The 17,600-nt window shown below is 41.3% G+C and overlaps 1 protein-coding gene and 1 non-coding gene across 2 annotated transcripts in view; one reads left to right on the forward strand and one right to left on the reverse strand.

Moving 5' to 3' along the window:
• ggps1 (geranylgeranyl diphosphate synthase 1) overlaps nucleotides 1-17,600 on the reverse strand; it is a 42,487-nt gene that overhangs the window by 20,577 nt on the left and 4,310 nt on the right. Inside the window, 2 exon segments of the mRNA NM_001141776.1 lie at nucleotides 7,997-8,067; nucleotides 11,090-11,193. Of these exon segments, the coding sequence (NP_001135248.1) occupies nucleotides 7,997-8,067; nucleotides 11,090-11,165 (147 nt within the window). The 5' untranslated portion in view covers nucleotides 11,166-11,193.
• On the forward strand, nucleotides 11,301-11,374 carry trnaa-cgc (transfer RNA alanine (anticodon CGC)). The gene has a single exon. It is a non-coding gene; the product is annotated as a tRNA-Ala (tRNA).

Genomic DNA, 17,600 nt, shown 5'->3' on the forward strand with positions numbered 1-17,600 from the left:
CGAGCGAGCGCACAGAGAGAGAGAGAGAGAGAGAGAGCGAGCGAGCGCACAGAGAGAGAGAGAGAGAGAGAGAGAGCGAGCGAGCGCACAGAGAGAGAGAGAGAGCGAGCGAGCGCACAGAGAGAGAGAGAGAGCGAGCGCACAGAGAGAGAGAGAGCGAGCGCACAGAGAGCGAGCGCACAGAGCGAGCGAGCGCACAGAGAGCGAGCGCACAGAGAGAGCGAGCGAGCGCACAGAGAGCGAGCGAGCGCACAGAGAGAGAGCGAGCGCACAGAGAGAGCGAGCGAGCGCACAGAGCGAGCGCACAGAGAGAGAGAGCGCGAGCGCACAGAGAGAGAGAGAGCGAGCGAGCGCACAGAGAGAGAGCGAGCGAGCGCACAGAGAGAGAGAGAGAGCGAGCGCACAGAGAGAGAGAGAGCTAGCGAGCGCACAGAGAGACAGAGCGAGCGATCGCACAGAGAGAGAGAGCGAGCGAACGCACAGAGAGAGAGAGAGCGAGCGCACAGAGAGAGAGAGAGAGCGAACGCACAGAGAGAGAGAGAGAGAGAGAGTGAACGCACGCACAGAGAGAGAGAGCGAACGCACAGAGAGAGAGAGAGCGAACGCACAGAGAGAGAGAGAGAGCGAGCAAGCGCACAGAGAGAGAGAGAGAGAGAGAGAGCGAACAGAACAAATGTCTCTTAAATTGGGCATCTCGTATAAAACACACACACCCTTGAATTTTCTATATACCTCAAGTCACAGGGGCATTGGGCTCACTGAAATATCAAGAGCCCAGGAGTTGTGCTGCCCGCGAGGGGACCGGAGTTCAAATACACATATTTAGCAGCTGTTACTCAGGGTGTAGTGAAATGCTTGTGTGCCTAGCTCCAACAGTGCAGTAGTATCTAACTAAATGCTAGTGTTCCTAGCGCCAACATTAGTATCTAACTAAATACTTATGTTCCTAGCTCCAACAGTGCAGTAATATCTAACTAAATGTTTATGTTCCCAGCTCCAACAGTGCAGTAGTATCTAACTAAATGCTTGTGTTTCTAGCTCCAACAGTGCAGTAATATCTAACTAAATGCTTGTGTTCCCAGCTTCAACAGTGCAGTAGTATCTAACTAAATGCTTGTGTTCCCAGCTCCAACAGTGCAGTAGTATCTAACTAAATGCTTGTGTTTCTAGCTCCAACAGTAATATCTAACTAAATGCTTGTGTTCCTATCTCCAACAGTGCAGTAATATCTAACTAAATGCTAGTGTTCCCAGCTCCAACATTAGTATCTAACTAAATGCTTGTGTTCCTATCTCCAACAGTGCAGTAGTATCTAACTAAATGCTTGTGTTCCTAGCTCCAACAGTGCAGTAGTATCTAATAGAGGTCAGCCGATTAATTAGGGCCGATTTCAAGTTTTCATAACAATGGTTAATTTTGGCCATGGATTTGCCGATTTTTTTAAATTTTATTTAAATTATATATATATATATATATATATATATATATATATTTTTTTTTTTAAACCTTTATTTAACTAGGCAAGTCAGTTAAAGAACACATTCTTATTTTCAATGACAGCCTAGGAACGGTGGGTTAACTGCCTTGTTCAGGGGCAGAACGACAGATTTTTACCTTGTCAGCTTGGGGATGCAACCTTACGTTAACTAGCCCAACGCTCTAACCACCTGCTTTACGTTGCCAAGGTAAGTTGCTAGCTAGCATTAAACTTATCTTATAAAAAAAAAACAATCAATCAATCATAAACACTAGTTAACTACACATGGTTGATGATATTACTAGTTTATCTAGCCTGTCCTGCTTTGCATATAAATCGATGTGGTGCGCATTCGCGAAATAGGACTGTCTTTGCTCCGACGTGTACCTAACCATAAACATCAATGTCTTTCTTAAAATCAATACACAAGTATATATTTTTAAACCTGCATATTTAGTTAATATTGCCTGCTAACATGAATTTCTTTTAACTAGGGAAAATGTGTCACTTCTCTTGCAAACAGAGTCAGGGTATATGCAGCAGTTTGGGCCGCCTGGCTTGTTGCGAAATGTGAAGACTATTTCTTCCTAACAAAGACAGCAGACTTCGCCAAACGGGGATGATTTAACAAAAGCGCATTTGCGAAAAAAAAGCACAATCGTTGCACGACTGTACCTAACCATAAACATCAATGCCTTTCTTAAAATCAATACACAGAAGTATATATTTTTAAACCTGCATATTTAGCTAAAAGAAATCCAGGTTAGCAGGCAATAATAACCAGGTGAAATTGTGTCAGTTCTCTTGCGTTCGTTGCACGCAGAATCAGGCTATACAGAATCTGGCTCGTTGCGAACTAATTTGCCAGAATTTTACGGAACTATGAAATAACATTGTAGGTTGTGCGATGTAACAGGAATATTTAGACTTATGGATGCCACCCGTTAGATAAAATACGGAACGGTTCCGTATGTCACTGAAAGAATAATGTTTTCGAGATGATAGGTCATTAATATGGTCAAATCCGGAAACTAAGGTTTATTATATTATAGTTAAGTCTATGATTTGATATTTGATAGAGCAGTCTGACTGAGCGGTGGTAGGCAGCAGCAGGCTCGTAATAGTCAAAGGTATATGGTTTAGAGAGAAATAGTCGACGCGTCATAATTCCTGTAATAACTTGCGGCTGAACTTGAAAGCGATTCCTTCGTTATTTTACCGTTCATGTCTTCCATAGAGAATGTATTGATCTACTTCAAATAAGGTCTGTGTTTTGTGCTTAAACCGCCTCGGTGTTTTGATACCCGTGTAAATCTCACTAGGTAACGTTGTCAACATATTTTCATAAATCCACTCTACAAAAAAAATTATTGGCTTATATTGATCAGAGTTATATCCTATGGATACCTACACAGTTATAAAATTGGCAAGGTGGTGTAAGCCTAAACCAAACACAGACCTTATTTTAAGTTAATCTAAAAATATCCTATGGAATAAATGAAGGAACCGCTTTTCAGATTTTGCTAGAAGGTGTCATGGGAATTATGACTCGCACTTTGGTAGTCAATTCTTACCATGCCCATTATTAAAATAGGGTTTCCTGCATATAGAAATTACAGTTTTTGTTTTCAGCATTCATCACAGGTAACTTAAACTCTATTTTTATTATTCAAACAGTTGAGAGTATTTGTCTCCTAAGCAGACTCTTCAGCATCGTTGTCACTTCAGAGCTGTGTGTGTGTGTGTGTGTGTGTGTGTGTAACCCCTCTGATTCAGAGGGGTTGGTTTAAATGTGGAAGACACATTTCAGTTCGACGACTGACTAGGTATCCCCTTTCTGTCTTGTACTGCCCGCGAGGGGATATCTAGATTTACTGCCTTTCTCTCGCTCTCCAGAGAAGACTCATAAAACATTCAGCACACAGACCGACAGACACATGTAGAACAGCAGAGCTAACATGATCTGACAGCCTCAGCACCATCAAGAATACTGTAGCATAAGTGTAGCTAGCATCCCGTGTAGCTAGCATCCTGTGTAACATAGTGTAATACAGCATCCTGTGTAGCATAGTGTAATACAGCATCCTGTGTAGCATAGTGTAATACAGCATCCTGTGTAGCAGTGTAATACATCATCCTGCGGGGGGGAAAAGAGACTCCTAGCTCTGTTAAAACCACTGACAACTATGTGTCGTTTTCAAGGGATGTTAAATAAATGTTAACTATTTGCTTGTACTATCACCACCAGCCGCTGCCTGGGGAACAGTCCTTAATACACGAGGAAGTGACAGAATTAACTCATCACTGAATTTGATTCTCCACCCCTAAAACACAGTCAAAGTAGCTAAAGGGGTCTCTCTCTCCAATTGTATCAAAAGTACCCTCAGAAAATCCTTGGGTTCTTGCTGTTACATGGTGCTGCAGGACAACCACAACCCATTTGTTGAAGCCAAGGTATAGGGAGGGTATAGAGAGATAGAAAAGGCATAGGGACGCTATGGGGAATGTATAAAGAAGGGAGGGTGTAGAGAAGGTGAAGGGTGAAGGGAAGGTATAGAGTAGAGAGGGTATAGAGAAGGGAGGGTATATAGGGTAGAGGGCATAGAATGCAACTAGAGAAAAAAATTAAAACCTTTACTCTACATACAGAGATGCGTACAAAGCTCTCCCTCTCTTTCGCAAATCTGACCATAACTCCTAAATCCTACTTACAAGCAACAACTCAAACAGGAAGTACCAGTGACTCGCTCAATACGGAAGTGGTCTGATGAAGCGGATGCTAAGCTACAGGACTGTTTCGCTAGCAGAGACTGGAATATGTTTCGGGATTCATCCAATGACAGTGACCGTACGTACAGATCCCAACCAGAGGCCATGGATTACAGGCAACATCCGCACCGAGCTAGAGCTGTCGCTTTCAAGAAGCGGGACACTAATCCAGACACTTGAGAAATCCCGCTACGCCCTCTGACTCACCATCAAACAGGCAAAGTCTCAATACAGGATTAAGATCTAATTCTACTACACCGGCTCTGACGCTCGTCGACGACGAGACAGCCTATAGGGAGGTCAGAGACCTGTGTGGTGCCAGGAGAGCAACACAAAGGAGCTGATTGTGGACTACAGGAAAAGGAAGGCCAAGCACGTCCCCATAGTAGTGGAGCGGGTCGAAAGCTTCAAGTACCTCTGTGTCCACATCACTAAGGACCCATCATGGTCCGAACACAACAACACAGTTGTGAAGAGGGCATGACAACGCCTATTCCCCCCTCAGGAGGCTGAAAAGATGTGTCAGGGACCTCAAAAGTTATTCAGCTGCACTATCAAGGGCAACCTGACCGGTTGCAACACCGCTTGGTATGGCAACTGCTCGGCCTCCGACCGCAAGGCGCTACAGAGGGTAGTGCGTACGGGCTTGTACGTCACTGGGGCCGAGCCTCCTGCCACCCAGGACCTCTATACAAGGCGGTGTCAGAGGAAGGCCCTAAAAATTGTGAAAGACTCGTGCCGCCTGGAGTCATAAACTGTTCACTGCTACCGCACGGCTAGTGATACCAGAGCGCCAAGTCCGGGACCAAAAGGCTCCAAAACAGCTTCTATCCCCAAGCCATGAGATTGCTGAACAGTTAATCAAATGGACCCAGACAATTTACCCCCTTCTTTAAATTAATTTTGCACTGGACTCTAACCACACTGACACTACTGCTGCTGCAGTGAAGTTTACATACACCTTAGCCAAATACATTTAAACTCAGTTTTTCACAATTCCTGACATTTAATCCAAGTAACAATTCCCTGTCTTAGGTCAGTTAGGATCGCCACTTTATTTTAAGAATGTGAAATGTCAGAATAATAGTAGAGAGAATGATTTATTTCAGCTTTTATTTCTTTCATCACATTCCCAGTGGGTCAGAAGTTTACATACACTCAATTAGTATTTGGTAGCATTGCCTTTAAATTGTTTAACTTGGGTCAAACGTTTTGTGTAGCCTTCCACAAGCTTCCCACAATAAGTTGGGTGAATTTTGGCCCATTCTGCCTGACAGAGCTGGTGTAAATGAGTCAGGTTTGTAGGCCTTGCTCGCACACGCTATTTCTGTTCTGCCCACAAATTCTCTATAGGATTGAGGTCAGGGCTTTGTGATGGCCTCTCCAATAACTTTACTTTGTTGTCCTTACGCCATTTTGCCACAACTTTGGAAGTATGCTTGGGGTCATTGTCCATTTGGAAGACCCATTTGCGACCAAGCTTTAACTTCCTCACTGATGTCTTGATGTTGCTTCAATATATCCACATCACTGTCCTACCTCATGATGCCATCTATTTTGCTTAGTGTACCAGTCCCTCCTGCAACAAAGCAACCCCACAACATGATGCTGCCACCCCCGTGCTTCACAGTTGGGATGGTGCTCTTCGGCTTGCAAGCATCCCCCTTTATCCTCCAAACATAACGATGGTCATTATGGCTAAACATTTCTATTTTTGTTTCATCAGACCAGAGGACATTTCTGCAAAAAGTATGATCTTTGTCCCCATGTGCAGTTGCAAACCCTAGTGCGGTTTTGGACCAGTGGCTTCTTCCTTGCTGAGCAGCCTTTCAAGTTATGTTGATATAGGACTCGTTTTACTGTGGATATAGATACTTTTGTACCCGTTTCCTCCAGCATCTTCACAAGGTTCTTTGCTGTTGTTCTGGGATTGATTTGCACTTTTCTCACCAAAGTACGTTCATCTCTAGGAGACAAAACGCGTCTCCTTCCTGAGCGGTATGACGGCTGCGTGGTCCCATGGTGTTTATACTTGCGTACTATTGTTTGTACAGATGAACATGGTACCTTCAGGCGTTTGGAAATTGCTCCGAAGGATAAACCAGACTTGTGGAGGTCTACAATTTCTCTAAGGTCTTGGCTGATTTCTTTTGATTTTCCCATGATGTCTGGAAGACACACTGAGTTTGAAGGTAGGCCTTGAAATACATCCACATGTACACCTCCAATTGACTCAAATTATGTCAATTAGGCTATCAGAAGCTTCTAAAGCCATGACATAATCATTTTCTGCAATTTTCCAAGCTGTTAAAAGGCACAGTCAACTTAGTGTATGTAAACTTCTGACCCACTGGAATTGTGATACAGTGAATTATAAGTGAAATAATCCGTCTGAAAACAATTGTTGGAAAAATGACTTGTGTCATGCACAAAGTAGATGTCCAAACAGACTTGCCAAAACTATAGTTTGTTAACAAGAAATTTGTGGAGTGGTTGAAAAACGAGTTTTAATGACTCCAACCTAAGTGTATGTAAACTTCTGACTTCAACTGTACATACTACCTCAACTAACCGGTGCCCCCGCACATTGACTCTGTACCGGCACCCCCTCTTGTGGGTGTGTGTATACATATTTTTTTACTGCTGCTTTAATTACTTGTTACTTTTTTCTCTTTTTCCTTGTCCTTATTTTTTGAAACTGCACTGTCGGTTAGGGGCTCGTAAGTAAGCATTTCACTGTAAGGTTGTATTCGGCGCATGTGACTAATAAAATTTGATTTGATGAGTTTCTCCCATTCTTCTCTGCACATCCTCAAGCTCTGTCAGGTTGGATGGGGAGCATTGCTGCACAGCTATTTTCAGGTCTCTCCAGTGATGTTCGATCAGGTTTAAGTCCGGGCTCAAGGCACAGTTCCCCAGACCTGTGCCTTGACACAATCCTGTCTTGGAGCTCTACAGACAATTCCTTAAACCTCATGGCTTGGTTTTTGCTCTGACATGCACAGTCAACTGTGGGACCTTATATAGACAGGTGTGTGCCTTTCCAAATTATGTCCAATCAATTGAATTTAACACAGGTGGACTCCAATCAAGTTGTAGAAACAACTCAAGAATGATCAATGGAAACAGGATGCACCTGAGCTCAATTTAGAGTCTCATAGCAAAGGGTCTTAATACTTATGTAAATAAGGTATTTCTTTTTTAACAGTTTCTTTTTTGAAATGTTTGCAAATCTGTTTTCGGTTTGTCATTATGAGATATTGTGTGTAAATTGCTGAGGATTTTTTTGTATTCAATCTTTTATAGAACAAGGCAACGTAACAAAATGTGGAAAAAGTGAAGAGGTCTGAATACTTTCCTAAGGCTGTACCTAGTTAGAGTCTGTTGTTTATCATTACTTTACAGTGACCTGCTGCTGCAATGTCTCACTCTCTCTCCATTGGCACACATACACAGGTGGTGCCAGATTTGTAAGTGATTGATTTTTTTTTTTTTTAAGTGTGCCGAAATGAATTACATGAACCAAAATGTAACTAATTTCCATGACTTTTACAGGCCTGGAACACAACATTTTCAACTTACATTACTTTTTCAGGATTTTCGTACAAACCTGTATTTACAGAGTATTTATAAAGCTGAATGTTAAAAGGATGCATCACAAAACACACCCTATTGCCTTCATAGTGCACTACTATTGACCAGGTACCCCCATTTGGGAAATAAGCTCATTTGAAACATCCTGGTCCTTACCTGAAGTTTGTCCTCGGGAACATTGAGCCAGTGGTTAAACGCCTGAGAGAGTTTAGTCCGTACTTGTTTTCCTGAAAAAGTCCAAAAGGAAAAAAGTTTAATAAAAAAAAAGACAAAGAAAAAAGGACACAAACAAAGACCACTGCCATGCTTGCATCCCAAATGGAACCCTATTCCCTATAGAATGCACTACTTTTGTCCAGACCTCTGTGAGACCACATGTTGGTGTCCCAAATGGAACCCTATTCTCTATAGTGGTCAAAAGTAGTGCACTACATAAGGAATAGGGTGCCATTTGTCACACAAACATGTTTCAAAGCTCAACAAGAAGCTAAAAAGTATTTCCTGAGGCCCCACTTCTTTACTTTGAACAACCAGGACTGTATCCCAAATGGCACTCTATGCCCTATATATGGGGAATAGAGTACTATTTTGTGACACATACCAGAAAACATACCATTGAATCTGGAGTATGATAAAAGCCTTCTACAGTAAAAAAACAGGTTTACTAGAAGATGAAAAACCCTTCTATAAACCCGAATGGGTTTACTAGGAAAGATGAAAGGCATTTCTACAGTTATTTTGTCAGTTTTGTTTAGGAGAGAAGGTTCTGGAGGAGGTGTGAATACTAATGATTTGACACTCTCCTCGACCACTTATCGGTTTCTGGGTCATGGACGAGAGAGGACGGAAGAGTTGAGGAGATGAGACTTTTGCCCAATTGAGAATGTCCCCCCATGTACTTCCTACTCATGTAGGAACACATCACTGGAGCTGAGCTCCCTGCGATCCAGGACCTCTGACACCGCCTGGTATAGAGGAAGGCCCCAAAAAATTCAATTGCCAGCGCAAACACGAGGGGGAGAGAGGACATCCCTGTCTTGTGCCCTTTTCATCTGATAATGTATTATTTGCATATATCTTTGCTTTAGGACATTTATTACATGTATTATTTCAGCTGTAAAGTTGCAAGCGTCCAAAGTTTTGAAAGTAAAAGGCCATTCAAGACGGTCAAAAGCCTTTTCAGCATCAACATCCATTATTGCTAAATGTTTATCTCGTTTTTGAAGTGTGTATATTTAATAAACCCCGTTTGACTAATATCTATCAAGTCTGGTAAAAACTTTTTTTTAAACTTAAAGGGTCTAATCAGCAGGGGACACTTCAGATTTTCCTGGTTTTAATATAACCTAACTAACTGTTTGATACATGGAACTAGGAAGTACTGAATTAAGTGACGTGTGCGTTGTCATTTGTGTAAATAGGGATGGCACTATGTCCCAAAACGTTAAATAGATTTCTATGTGAAAGCCATCCATTCCTGGTTCTTTTCTCCATGTGAATGTTTTAACACTGTCTAATATTTATTTTGGGGGTGATCTGTGTTTAGTGATTATGTTTTGTCAGTCGTGTTGGTCTAAGAAGACTGTAGGTTCAGTCCAACTGTTTAATTCTGACTTACATAGATTTTTCATAGAAGCTTTTCAAATTGTCATTAATTGCATTGTTTCAAATGAATGTATTTGTAATTGTTGTCTCTCTTCTAAAAGTTAAAGACCATATTCCTGCTGAAGTTCAGACATTTTAATATATTTTTTATGGCCTTTTTCTAAAATAGTGATTAATTTCTAACTCAGATTTAATTTCAGATTATCATTCCCCTAATGAATGCCTTAAAAGCATCCCAAATTATACCAGGGGTCAGTTTCTCTGTCCTCTAAGTCTACATTTTTAATGGTAAAAGGTACAAAATAAATAAAAATACCTTTACAATCTTGACAGACGCAGTTCATTCTTTATATTCTGTGTATTTTCTGTTGTTGTAATTAAGCAGGATACCGGGACCTCAACTGTGGGACCTTATATAGACAGGTGTGTGCCTTTACAAATAAATGTCCAATCACTTGAATTTACAACAGGTGGACTCCAACCAAGTTGTAGAAACATCTCAAGGATGATCAATGGAAACAGGATGCACCTGAGCTCAGCTTTGAGTCTCATAGCAAAGGGTCTGAATACTTAAGTAAATAAGGTATGTATTTATTTTATACATTTGCAAAACATTTCTTAAAACCTACTTTCACTTTGTCATTATGGGATATTTTGTGTAGATTGAGGGAAAAAAAATATTTAATCAAGTTTAGAATAAGGCTGTAACGTAACAAAATGTGGGAAAAGTCAAAGGGTCTGAATACTTTCCGAATGCACCGTGACTACAGTAAAGTACACACACTAAAGCACATGTCAAACTCATTCCACGGCGGGCCGAGTGTCTGCAGGTTTTCAGTCCTCCCTTGTACTTGATTGTTGAATTAACATCACATAATTAGTAAGGAACTCTCTTCACCTGGTTGTTTAGGTCTTAATTGAATGGAAAAACAAAAAACCAGCAGACACTAGGCCCTCCATGGAATGAGTTCGATAATACTGCACTAAAAGGGTAAAAAATATGTTTTGAGCAAAACAGTGTTTTTTTTTTGTTTTTTTTGACAACTGAAAAGTTCAAGGAGTAGGTTACTGAAGGATTTGGTCTGATGGGAATCCATGATGTTATCAGCATCCACCGTTGTTTGAGAAACAATAGAGAACAAAAAAAAAGGAAAGTGCCTTTTGTTTAGTAAATCAGGTGTTAAATGAGGTGAGAAGGAGACAGGAGTGCCGTTTTTAAGGCAGATGGTCATGTTGATCACTACCTCAAGGGGCTGTTCCCAACAGCTTGATGTTCTGCTCACTAGTCCATTAAATTACACGGCGACGTCATCTCCAGAAAAAGCTAACGCCGTCCTATTTATTTAGGGCTTCTGATCAAAAGGAGGACGTATAGAGAATAGGACTAAGATAACTAATAAGAGCTGAAAGACGGGGAGGACATTTGTAGTCGACAAACGTCTCATACAGGCTATGTGAATTTAATGAAAACCACACAGCCAAGGACCACCAGCTGTTTCTGACATGTTGGTATCATGGCTGTAGGGCCTTCCTTACCTGACAGCTGCACAGTGTGTACCTGGCAGCTACACAGTGTGTGTGTGTGTGTGTGTGTGTGTGTGTGTGTGTGTGTGTGTGTGTGTGTGTGTGTGCGCATATGTGTACCTGGCAGCTGTAGCAGGTACTTGTAGGGTTCCAGCAGAATCCTCTCCGGTCCTGCTGAATCCATGTCTCCATCCATCACTTGTGGTTTCCACCAATCAATGAACCTGCAGGAGTATAGAAAGTGATCTAAGAAATAAACAAAAATCTATTCTGTACACATAGTGTACTACCTTTGTCCCTGGTCAAAACGTGTGCACTATTTAGGGCATGAGTTCCGTGTGGCTCAGTTGGTAGAGCATGGTGTTCGCAACGCCAGGGTTGTGGGTTCGATTCCCACGGGGGACCAGTACGGGGAGAAAAAAAACAATTTTTATGAAATGTATGCACTCACTACTGTAAGTCGCTCTGGATAAGAGCGTCTGCTAAATGACTAAAATGTAAAAAAAAAATATATATATATAAAATGTTCCTAAAACCTCTCGCACCAACATGTTCACTTATAAATCTGTGGACACCCCAGGTCCAACCGCACGTCTGTGTGGACACCCCAGGTCCTACCGCACGCCTGTGTGGACACCCCAGGTCCTACCGCACGCCTGTGTGGCGTAGGATGTGAAATCTGACATCACTTGGCATCACTTGAAGGTGGGAGGGAGTGGTTGTCACTCCAGCACATTCAGATATTGATTTATAGCCAACTTGATCAAAGTAATCTAAAATAATTCAGAGATTTTAAACAAAAAGAAACACTGTCAGACGGACATGATTAATATGAGATAAAGTCCCTAGTGAGTTCAGGAAGCCAGGCTAGAGCTGTGATGGTGGCAAAACATTTTAGTGGCCCCCTCTTGATGGCGGAGAACATTTTAAGTTTTAAAGTTAATTTCCTGCAATTCTACACATTTTGCCATGGGGCAGGTATATTTTTTCTGCAGTTTTCCAGTTAATGTCCTGCAATTCTACATATTTCTTTTAGATGGGGGTGGAACATTTTTTTTTAAGTCATTTGGTGCAATTTTCACATGTACAGTGTATTCATACCACCTTGACTTATTCTATAATTGTTACAGCCTAATTTCAAAATGAATTAAATATATTTTTCAAAAAACCAGCAGAAAGAAACACCTGTCTATATAAAAATAAAAAGGTCACACAGTTGACATGTCAGAGAGACTGAGGGAGTACAGGGCTTAGTATGTCTCTCCCGAGGAGGCTAAAAATAGATTTTGGCTTGAAAAAGTTGAATATTTTCAGAAGGAGTTGGGTAATTGGTTAAGAGAGGAGGATTGGAGGGAAAAGAGAGGTTGAAAAGACTGAGTGAGGCAGAGGATGGGTTTTAATCTGTTGAAGCTAGCAATAACAAGGGACAGGGTCTGTCGAGGAAGATGAATTTCAAGCAGAGACAGGCGATACTGTATCAGTTGACAAGTCAAGTAGAAAAAGGTTCTTGTACAATGTTGCATGGGGCAGAAATGGCATTCAAACACTGTGCTACATTTTTACAGTAGCAACTGTTTCACAATACCCTATTTCTGACGATTGATCCTACGCATTTAATTATAATTCTTTATTTTACCAGGCAAGTAAATTAATAAACAAATAATATTTACAATGATGGCAAGAGGCCTCGTGGAGATGTGGGCTGGGATTAAAATGAAAGTATGTACTGCAGGAACATCTGCTCTGGTCCATGACAGACTGACCAGCTGAAAGCAGTGGTCCCTATCAGATGTCACTTGTTAAATCAACTTCAAAAATCAGTGTAGGAGGAGAGACCGGTTTAAAGAAGGATTTTTAAACCTTGAGACAATTGAGTCATGGATTGTGGGCAACAACAAAAAATATTTAAGTGCCTTTAAACAAGGTATGGTAGGAGGTGCCAGGCGCACCGGTTTGTGTCAAGAGCTGCAACGCTGCTGGGTTTTTCACCCTCAACAGTTTCCTGTGTGTATCAAGAATGGTCCAACACCCAAAGGACATCCAGCCAACTTGACAACTGTGGAATGCATTGTAGTCAACATGGGCCGGCATCCCTGTGGAACACTTTCGACACGGAGTCCAAGCCCCAATGAATTGAGGCAGTTCTGAGGACAATAGTGGGTTGAACACAATATTAGGAAAGTGTTCCTAATGTTTTGTACACTGTATGTAGCCTTAGAAATAAGGTTAATGAAATCAGAGACTTGCTTACATCAGATAACATTCATATATTGACCATCTCTGAGACTCAGATACTTCCTTTGATAATACAGTAGTAACAATACATCTACAGAAGAGACAGGAATTCCTACGGTGGAGGTGTTACTGTTTATGTTCAGAGCCATATTCCTGTAGTGCTTCAGTGGTGAAAGATGTGAAATCCCAATGAATTAACAATCAAAAAAAGTTTTGAACATAAGACAGGGGGCATTACAAGTGTTATCAGTTCATAATTTTGTATTTAAAACTTTTGAAAAAATACCACATATCTGAAACATGTGCCAAAGTGACTGAAAAAAAAAGTTATGACAGAGCGAATAACAAAATCAAAATGGGGGCCCCCTGGAGGTCAAGGTCCGTGGGCATGTGACCTTCTTGCCGAGTCAGTATATGTTCATGATTACTACGAGTTTAGATAGCTGGCTAGTCAAACTTCCCATTATAAACATTGTCAGCTAGCATGGCTAATTGAGTGACTGAATACAAAAGGATTTAAACACCAGTCACTTTGACAGTATCCCTTTCGATTTAAACAAAAAATTAGCTTTCCATACATGTTTGTCCATGGAAGGGGTAAGAAAGCGACTTTTTTGCCAAAACATTCAGGAGATAAAAGGTGCTCAAAGTTGACCCATTACGCATACCCTACCCTGCCATGACATCCATGTCTGGAAAAGACAAAATGTTGAGTTTGATATAATTGGAAAGCTTACAAACAGTGTTGTCAAACTATGCTAATGGTGGGTCGTGGCATGTCAGAGTAAAAATAAAAAAACAAATATAAAAAAAGGCAACTTGTAAAGTGTTGGTGCCATGTTTCACGAGCTGAAATAAAAGATACCAGAAAGTATCTACATTTTTGTGCACAAATTTGCTTACATCCCCTTTAGTGAGCATTTCTCATTTGCCAAGATAATTCATCCACCTGACAGGTGTAGAATATCAAGAAGCTGTTTAAAAAGCATGATCATTACACAGGTGCACTTTGTGCTGGGGACAATAAAAGGCCACTAAAATGTGTCACACAACACAATGCTACAGATGTCTCATGTTTTCAGAAGCGTGCAATTGGCAGAAATGTTGCCAGAGAATTGAATGCTCATTTCTCTACCATAAGCCACCAACATGGTTTTAGAGAATTTGGCAGTACGTCCAACCGGCCTCACAATTGCAGACCACGCGTATGGAGTCGTGTGGGTGAGCGGTTTGCTGATGTCAACGTTGTGAACAGAGTGCCCCATGGTGGTGGTGGGGTTATGGTTTGGGCAGGCGTAAGCTACGGACAACGAAAACTATTGCATTTTATCGATGGCAACTTGAATGCACATCAATACCGTGACGAGAACCTGAGGCCCATTGTCGTGCCATTCCTCCGCCGTCATCACCTCCTGTTTCAGCATGATAATGCACGTCCCCATGTCGCACGGATCTGTACACAATTCCTGGAAGCTGAAAATGTCCCAGTTCTTCCATGGCCTGCATACTCAGACATGTCACCCGTTGAGCATGTTTGGGATGCTCTGGATCGATGTGTATGACAGCATGTTCCAGTTCCCGCCGATATCCAGAAACTTCACACAGCCATTGAAGTGGAATGGGACAACATTCCACAACGAGATGTTGCGCTGCATGACGCAAATGGTGGTGAAACCAGATACTGACTGGTTTTCTGAGCCACACCCATACCGTTGATTTTATATCTGTGAACATCTCTATTCCCATTCATGTGAAAGACAGATTTGAGCCTAATGAATTTCAAATGACTGATTTCGTTATACTCAGTAAAGTCTTTGAATTCTTTGCATGTTGCGTTCATATTTTTTTGTTCAGTATAGCTGTATTGTTAGATTTCAGTGTAGCGTTTGAGGTTATTGATCATATATTGTTGTTACAGATTATTTTTATTTTTTTTACTTGTTATGGCTTTACATCACATGCCATCACATGGTGGGAGAGTTACTTATTCAATAGAACAGAGTATTCATCAATGGAGGCATTTCCAACATCAGCTACAGTACCTGTCAAAAGTGTGGACACTCCTCGTTCCTGGATTTCTTTATTTTTACTACTTTCTACATTGTAGAATAATAGTGAAGACATCAAAACTATGAAATAACACATATGAAATCATGTAGTAACCCCACCCCCCCAAAAGTGTTCAACAACTCAAAATCAGTTTTATATTTGAGATTCTTCAAAGTAACCACCCTTTGTCTTGATGACAGCTTTGCACACTCTTGGCATTCTCTCAACCAGCTTCACCTAGAATGCTTTTCCAACAGTCTTGAAGGAGTTCCCACATTATGCTGAGCACTTGTTGGCTGCTTTTCCTTCCCTCTGTGATCCAACTCATCCCTAACCATCTCAATTGGGTTGAGGTCGGGTGATTGTGGAGGACAGGTCATCTGATGCAGCACTCCATCACTCTCCTTCTTGGTCAAATAATAGCCCTTACACAGCCTGGAGGTGTGTTGGGTCATTGTCCTGTTGAAAAACAAATGATAGTCCCACTAAGCCAAAACCAGATGGGATGACATATCACTGAAGAATGCTGTGGTAACCAGGCTAGTTAAGTGTGCACTGATTTCGAAATAAATCACTGACAGTGTCACCAGCAAAGCACCCCCACACCTACACACCTCCTCCATGCTTCACGGTGGGAACCACACATGCGGAGATCATCCGTTCACCTACTCTGCATCTCACAAAGACATGGCGGTTGGAAGCAAAAATCACAAATTTGGACAAATTTGGATTTCCACCGGTCTAATGTCCACTGCTCATGTTTCTTGGCCTAAGCAAGTCTTTTCTTATTGATGTCCTGTAGTAGTGGTTTCTTTGCAGCAATTCGACCTGAAGGCCTGATTCAGGCAGTCTCATCTTAACAGTTGATGTTGAGATGTGTCTGTTACTTGAAGTCTTTATTACTTTAGTTTATTCAGTAAATATTTTTCTTAGCTCTTTCTTGAACTGCATTGTTGGTTAAGGGCTTGTAAGTAAGCATTTCACGGTATAGGTCTACAGCTGTTGTATTCGGTGCATGTGACAAATAAAATTTGCTTTGATGCATTTATTTAGGCTACAATTTCTGAGGCTGGTAACTCTACTGAACTCTAATGAATCCTCTGCAGCAGAGGTTACTCTGGGTCTTCCTTTCCTGTGGCGGTTCTCATGAAAGCCAGTTTCATCATAGTGCTTGATGGTTTTTGCGACTGCACTTGAAGAAACTTTCAAAGTTCTTGACATTTTCCGGATTGATTGACCTTCATGTCTTAAAGTAATGATGGACTGTCGTTTCTCTTAGCTTTTTTGAGCTGTTCTTGCCATAATATGGACTTGGTCTTTTACCAAACAGGGCTATCTTCTGTATACCACCACTACCTTGTCACAACACAACTGATTGGCTCAAATGCATTATGAAGGAAAGAAATTCCACAAATTAACAAGGCACACCTGTTAATTGAAATGCATTCCAGGTGAGTACTTCGTGAAGCTGGTTGAGAGAATGCCAAAGAGTGTGCAAAGCTGTCATCAAGGCAACGTGTGGCTACTTTGAAGAATCTCAAATATAAAACATATTTGGATGTTTAACACTTTTTTGGTTACTACATGATTCCATATGTGTTATTTCATAGTGGAGGTCTTCACTATTATTGCACAACGTAGAAAATAGTAAAATAAATTAAGAGAAACCCTGGAATGAGTAGGTGTCCAAATTCTTGACTGGTACTGTATGTACAGTAAACTCACTTGCCATCACATGATTGGAAAGTTATTTATCCAATGGAACTCAGAGTATTCTTCAATGGAAGTTTCTCTAACATCAGATATGTACAGTGCGGTATCCCTCAGGGCAGTTGCCTTGGGACGTTACTCTTCTCCATTCTTACAAAATGATTTGCCACTTGTCTTAGAAGAAGCTAAAATGACTGTTTGCTGATGATTGTACACTCTACACATCGGCACCTACAGCCAGTGAGCTCACAGACTCTTAGCAAGGAGTTACAGTCAGTGTCAGAAAGGATACCAATAAATTGGACTTAAATACATCTAAAACCAAAAGCATTGTATTTGGTTCAAAGCGTTCCTCTCAGACCTACACAACTGGAGGTGTGCATAAAAGGTATGAACATTGGACGGTCAGTTATCATGGTCAAGTTATATTGACAAAGTTTTTGTGAAGATGGGGGAAGAGGTATGTCTGTTAAAAAAACAAGTCCGATCTTCATTACTGTCCGTGCAGCAAAGAAAGACCTAGCAAAGCTGCAGCTGGCTCAAAACAGAGCAGCACACCTTGCGCGCGACACACACACACACACACACACACACACACACACACACACACACACACACACACACACACACACACACA

This window comes from Salmo salar, chromosome 19 (assembly GCF_965601325.2).
Source record: "Salmo salar chromosome 19, fSalSal1, whole genome shotgun sequence".
NCBI lineage: Eukaryota > Metazoa > Chordata > Actinopteri > Salmoniformes > Salmonidae > Salmo > Salmo salar.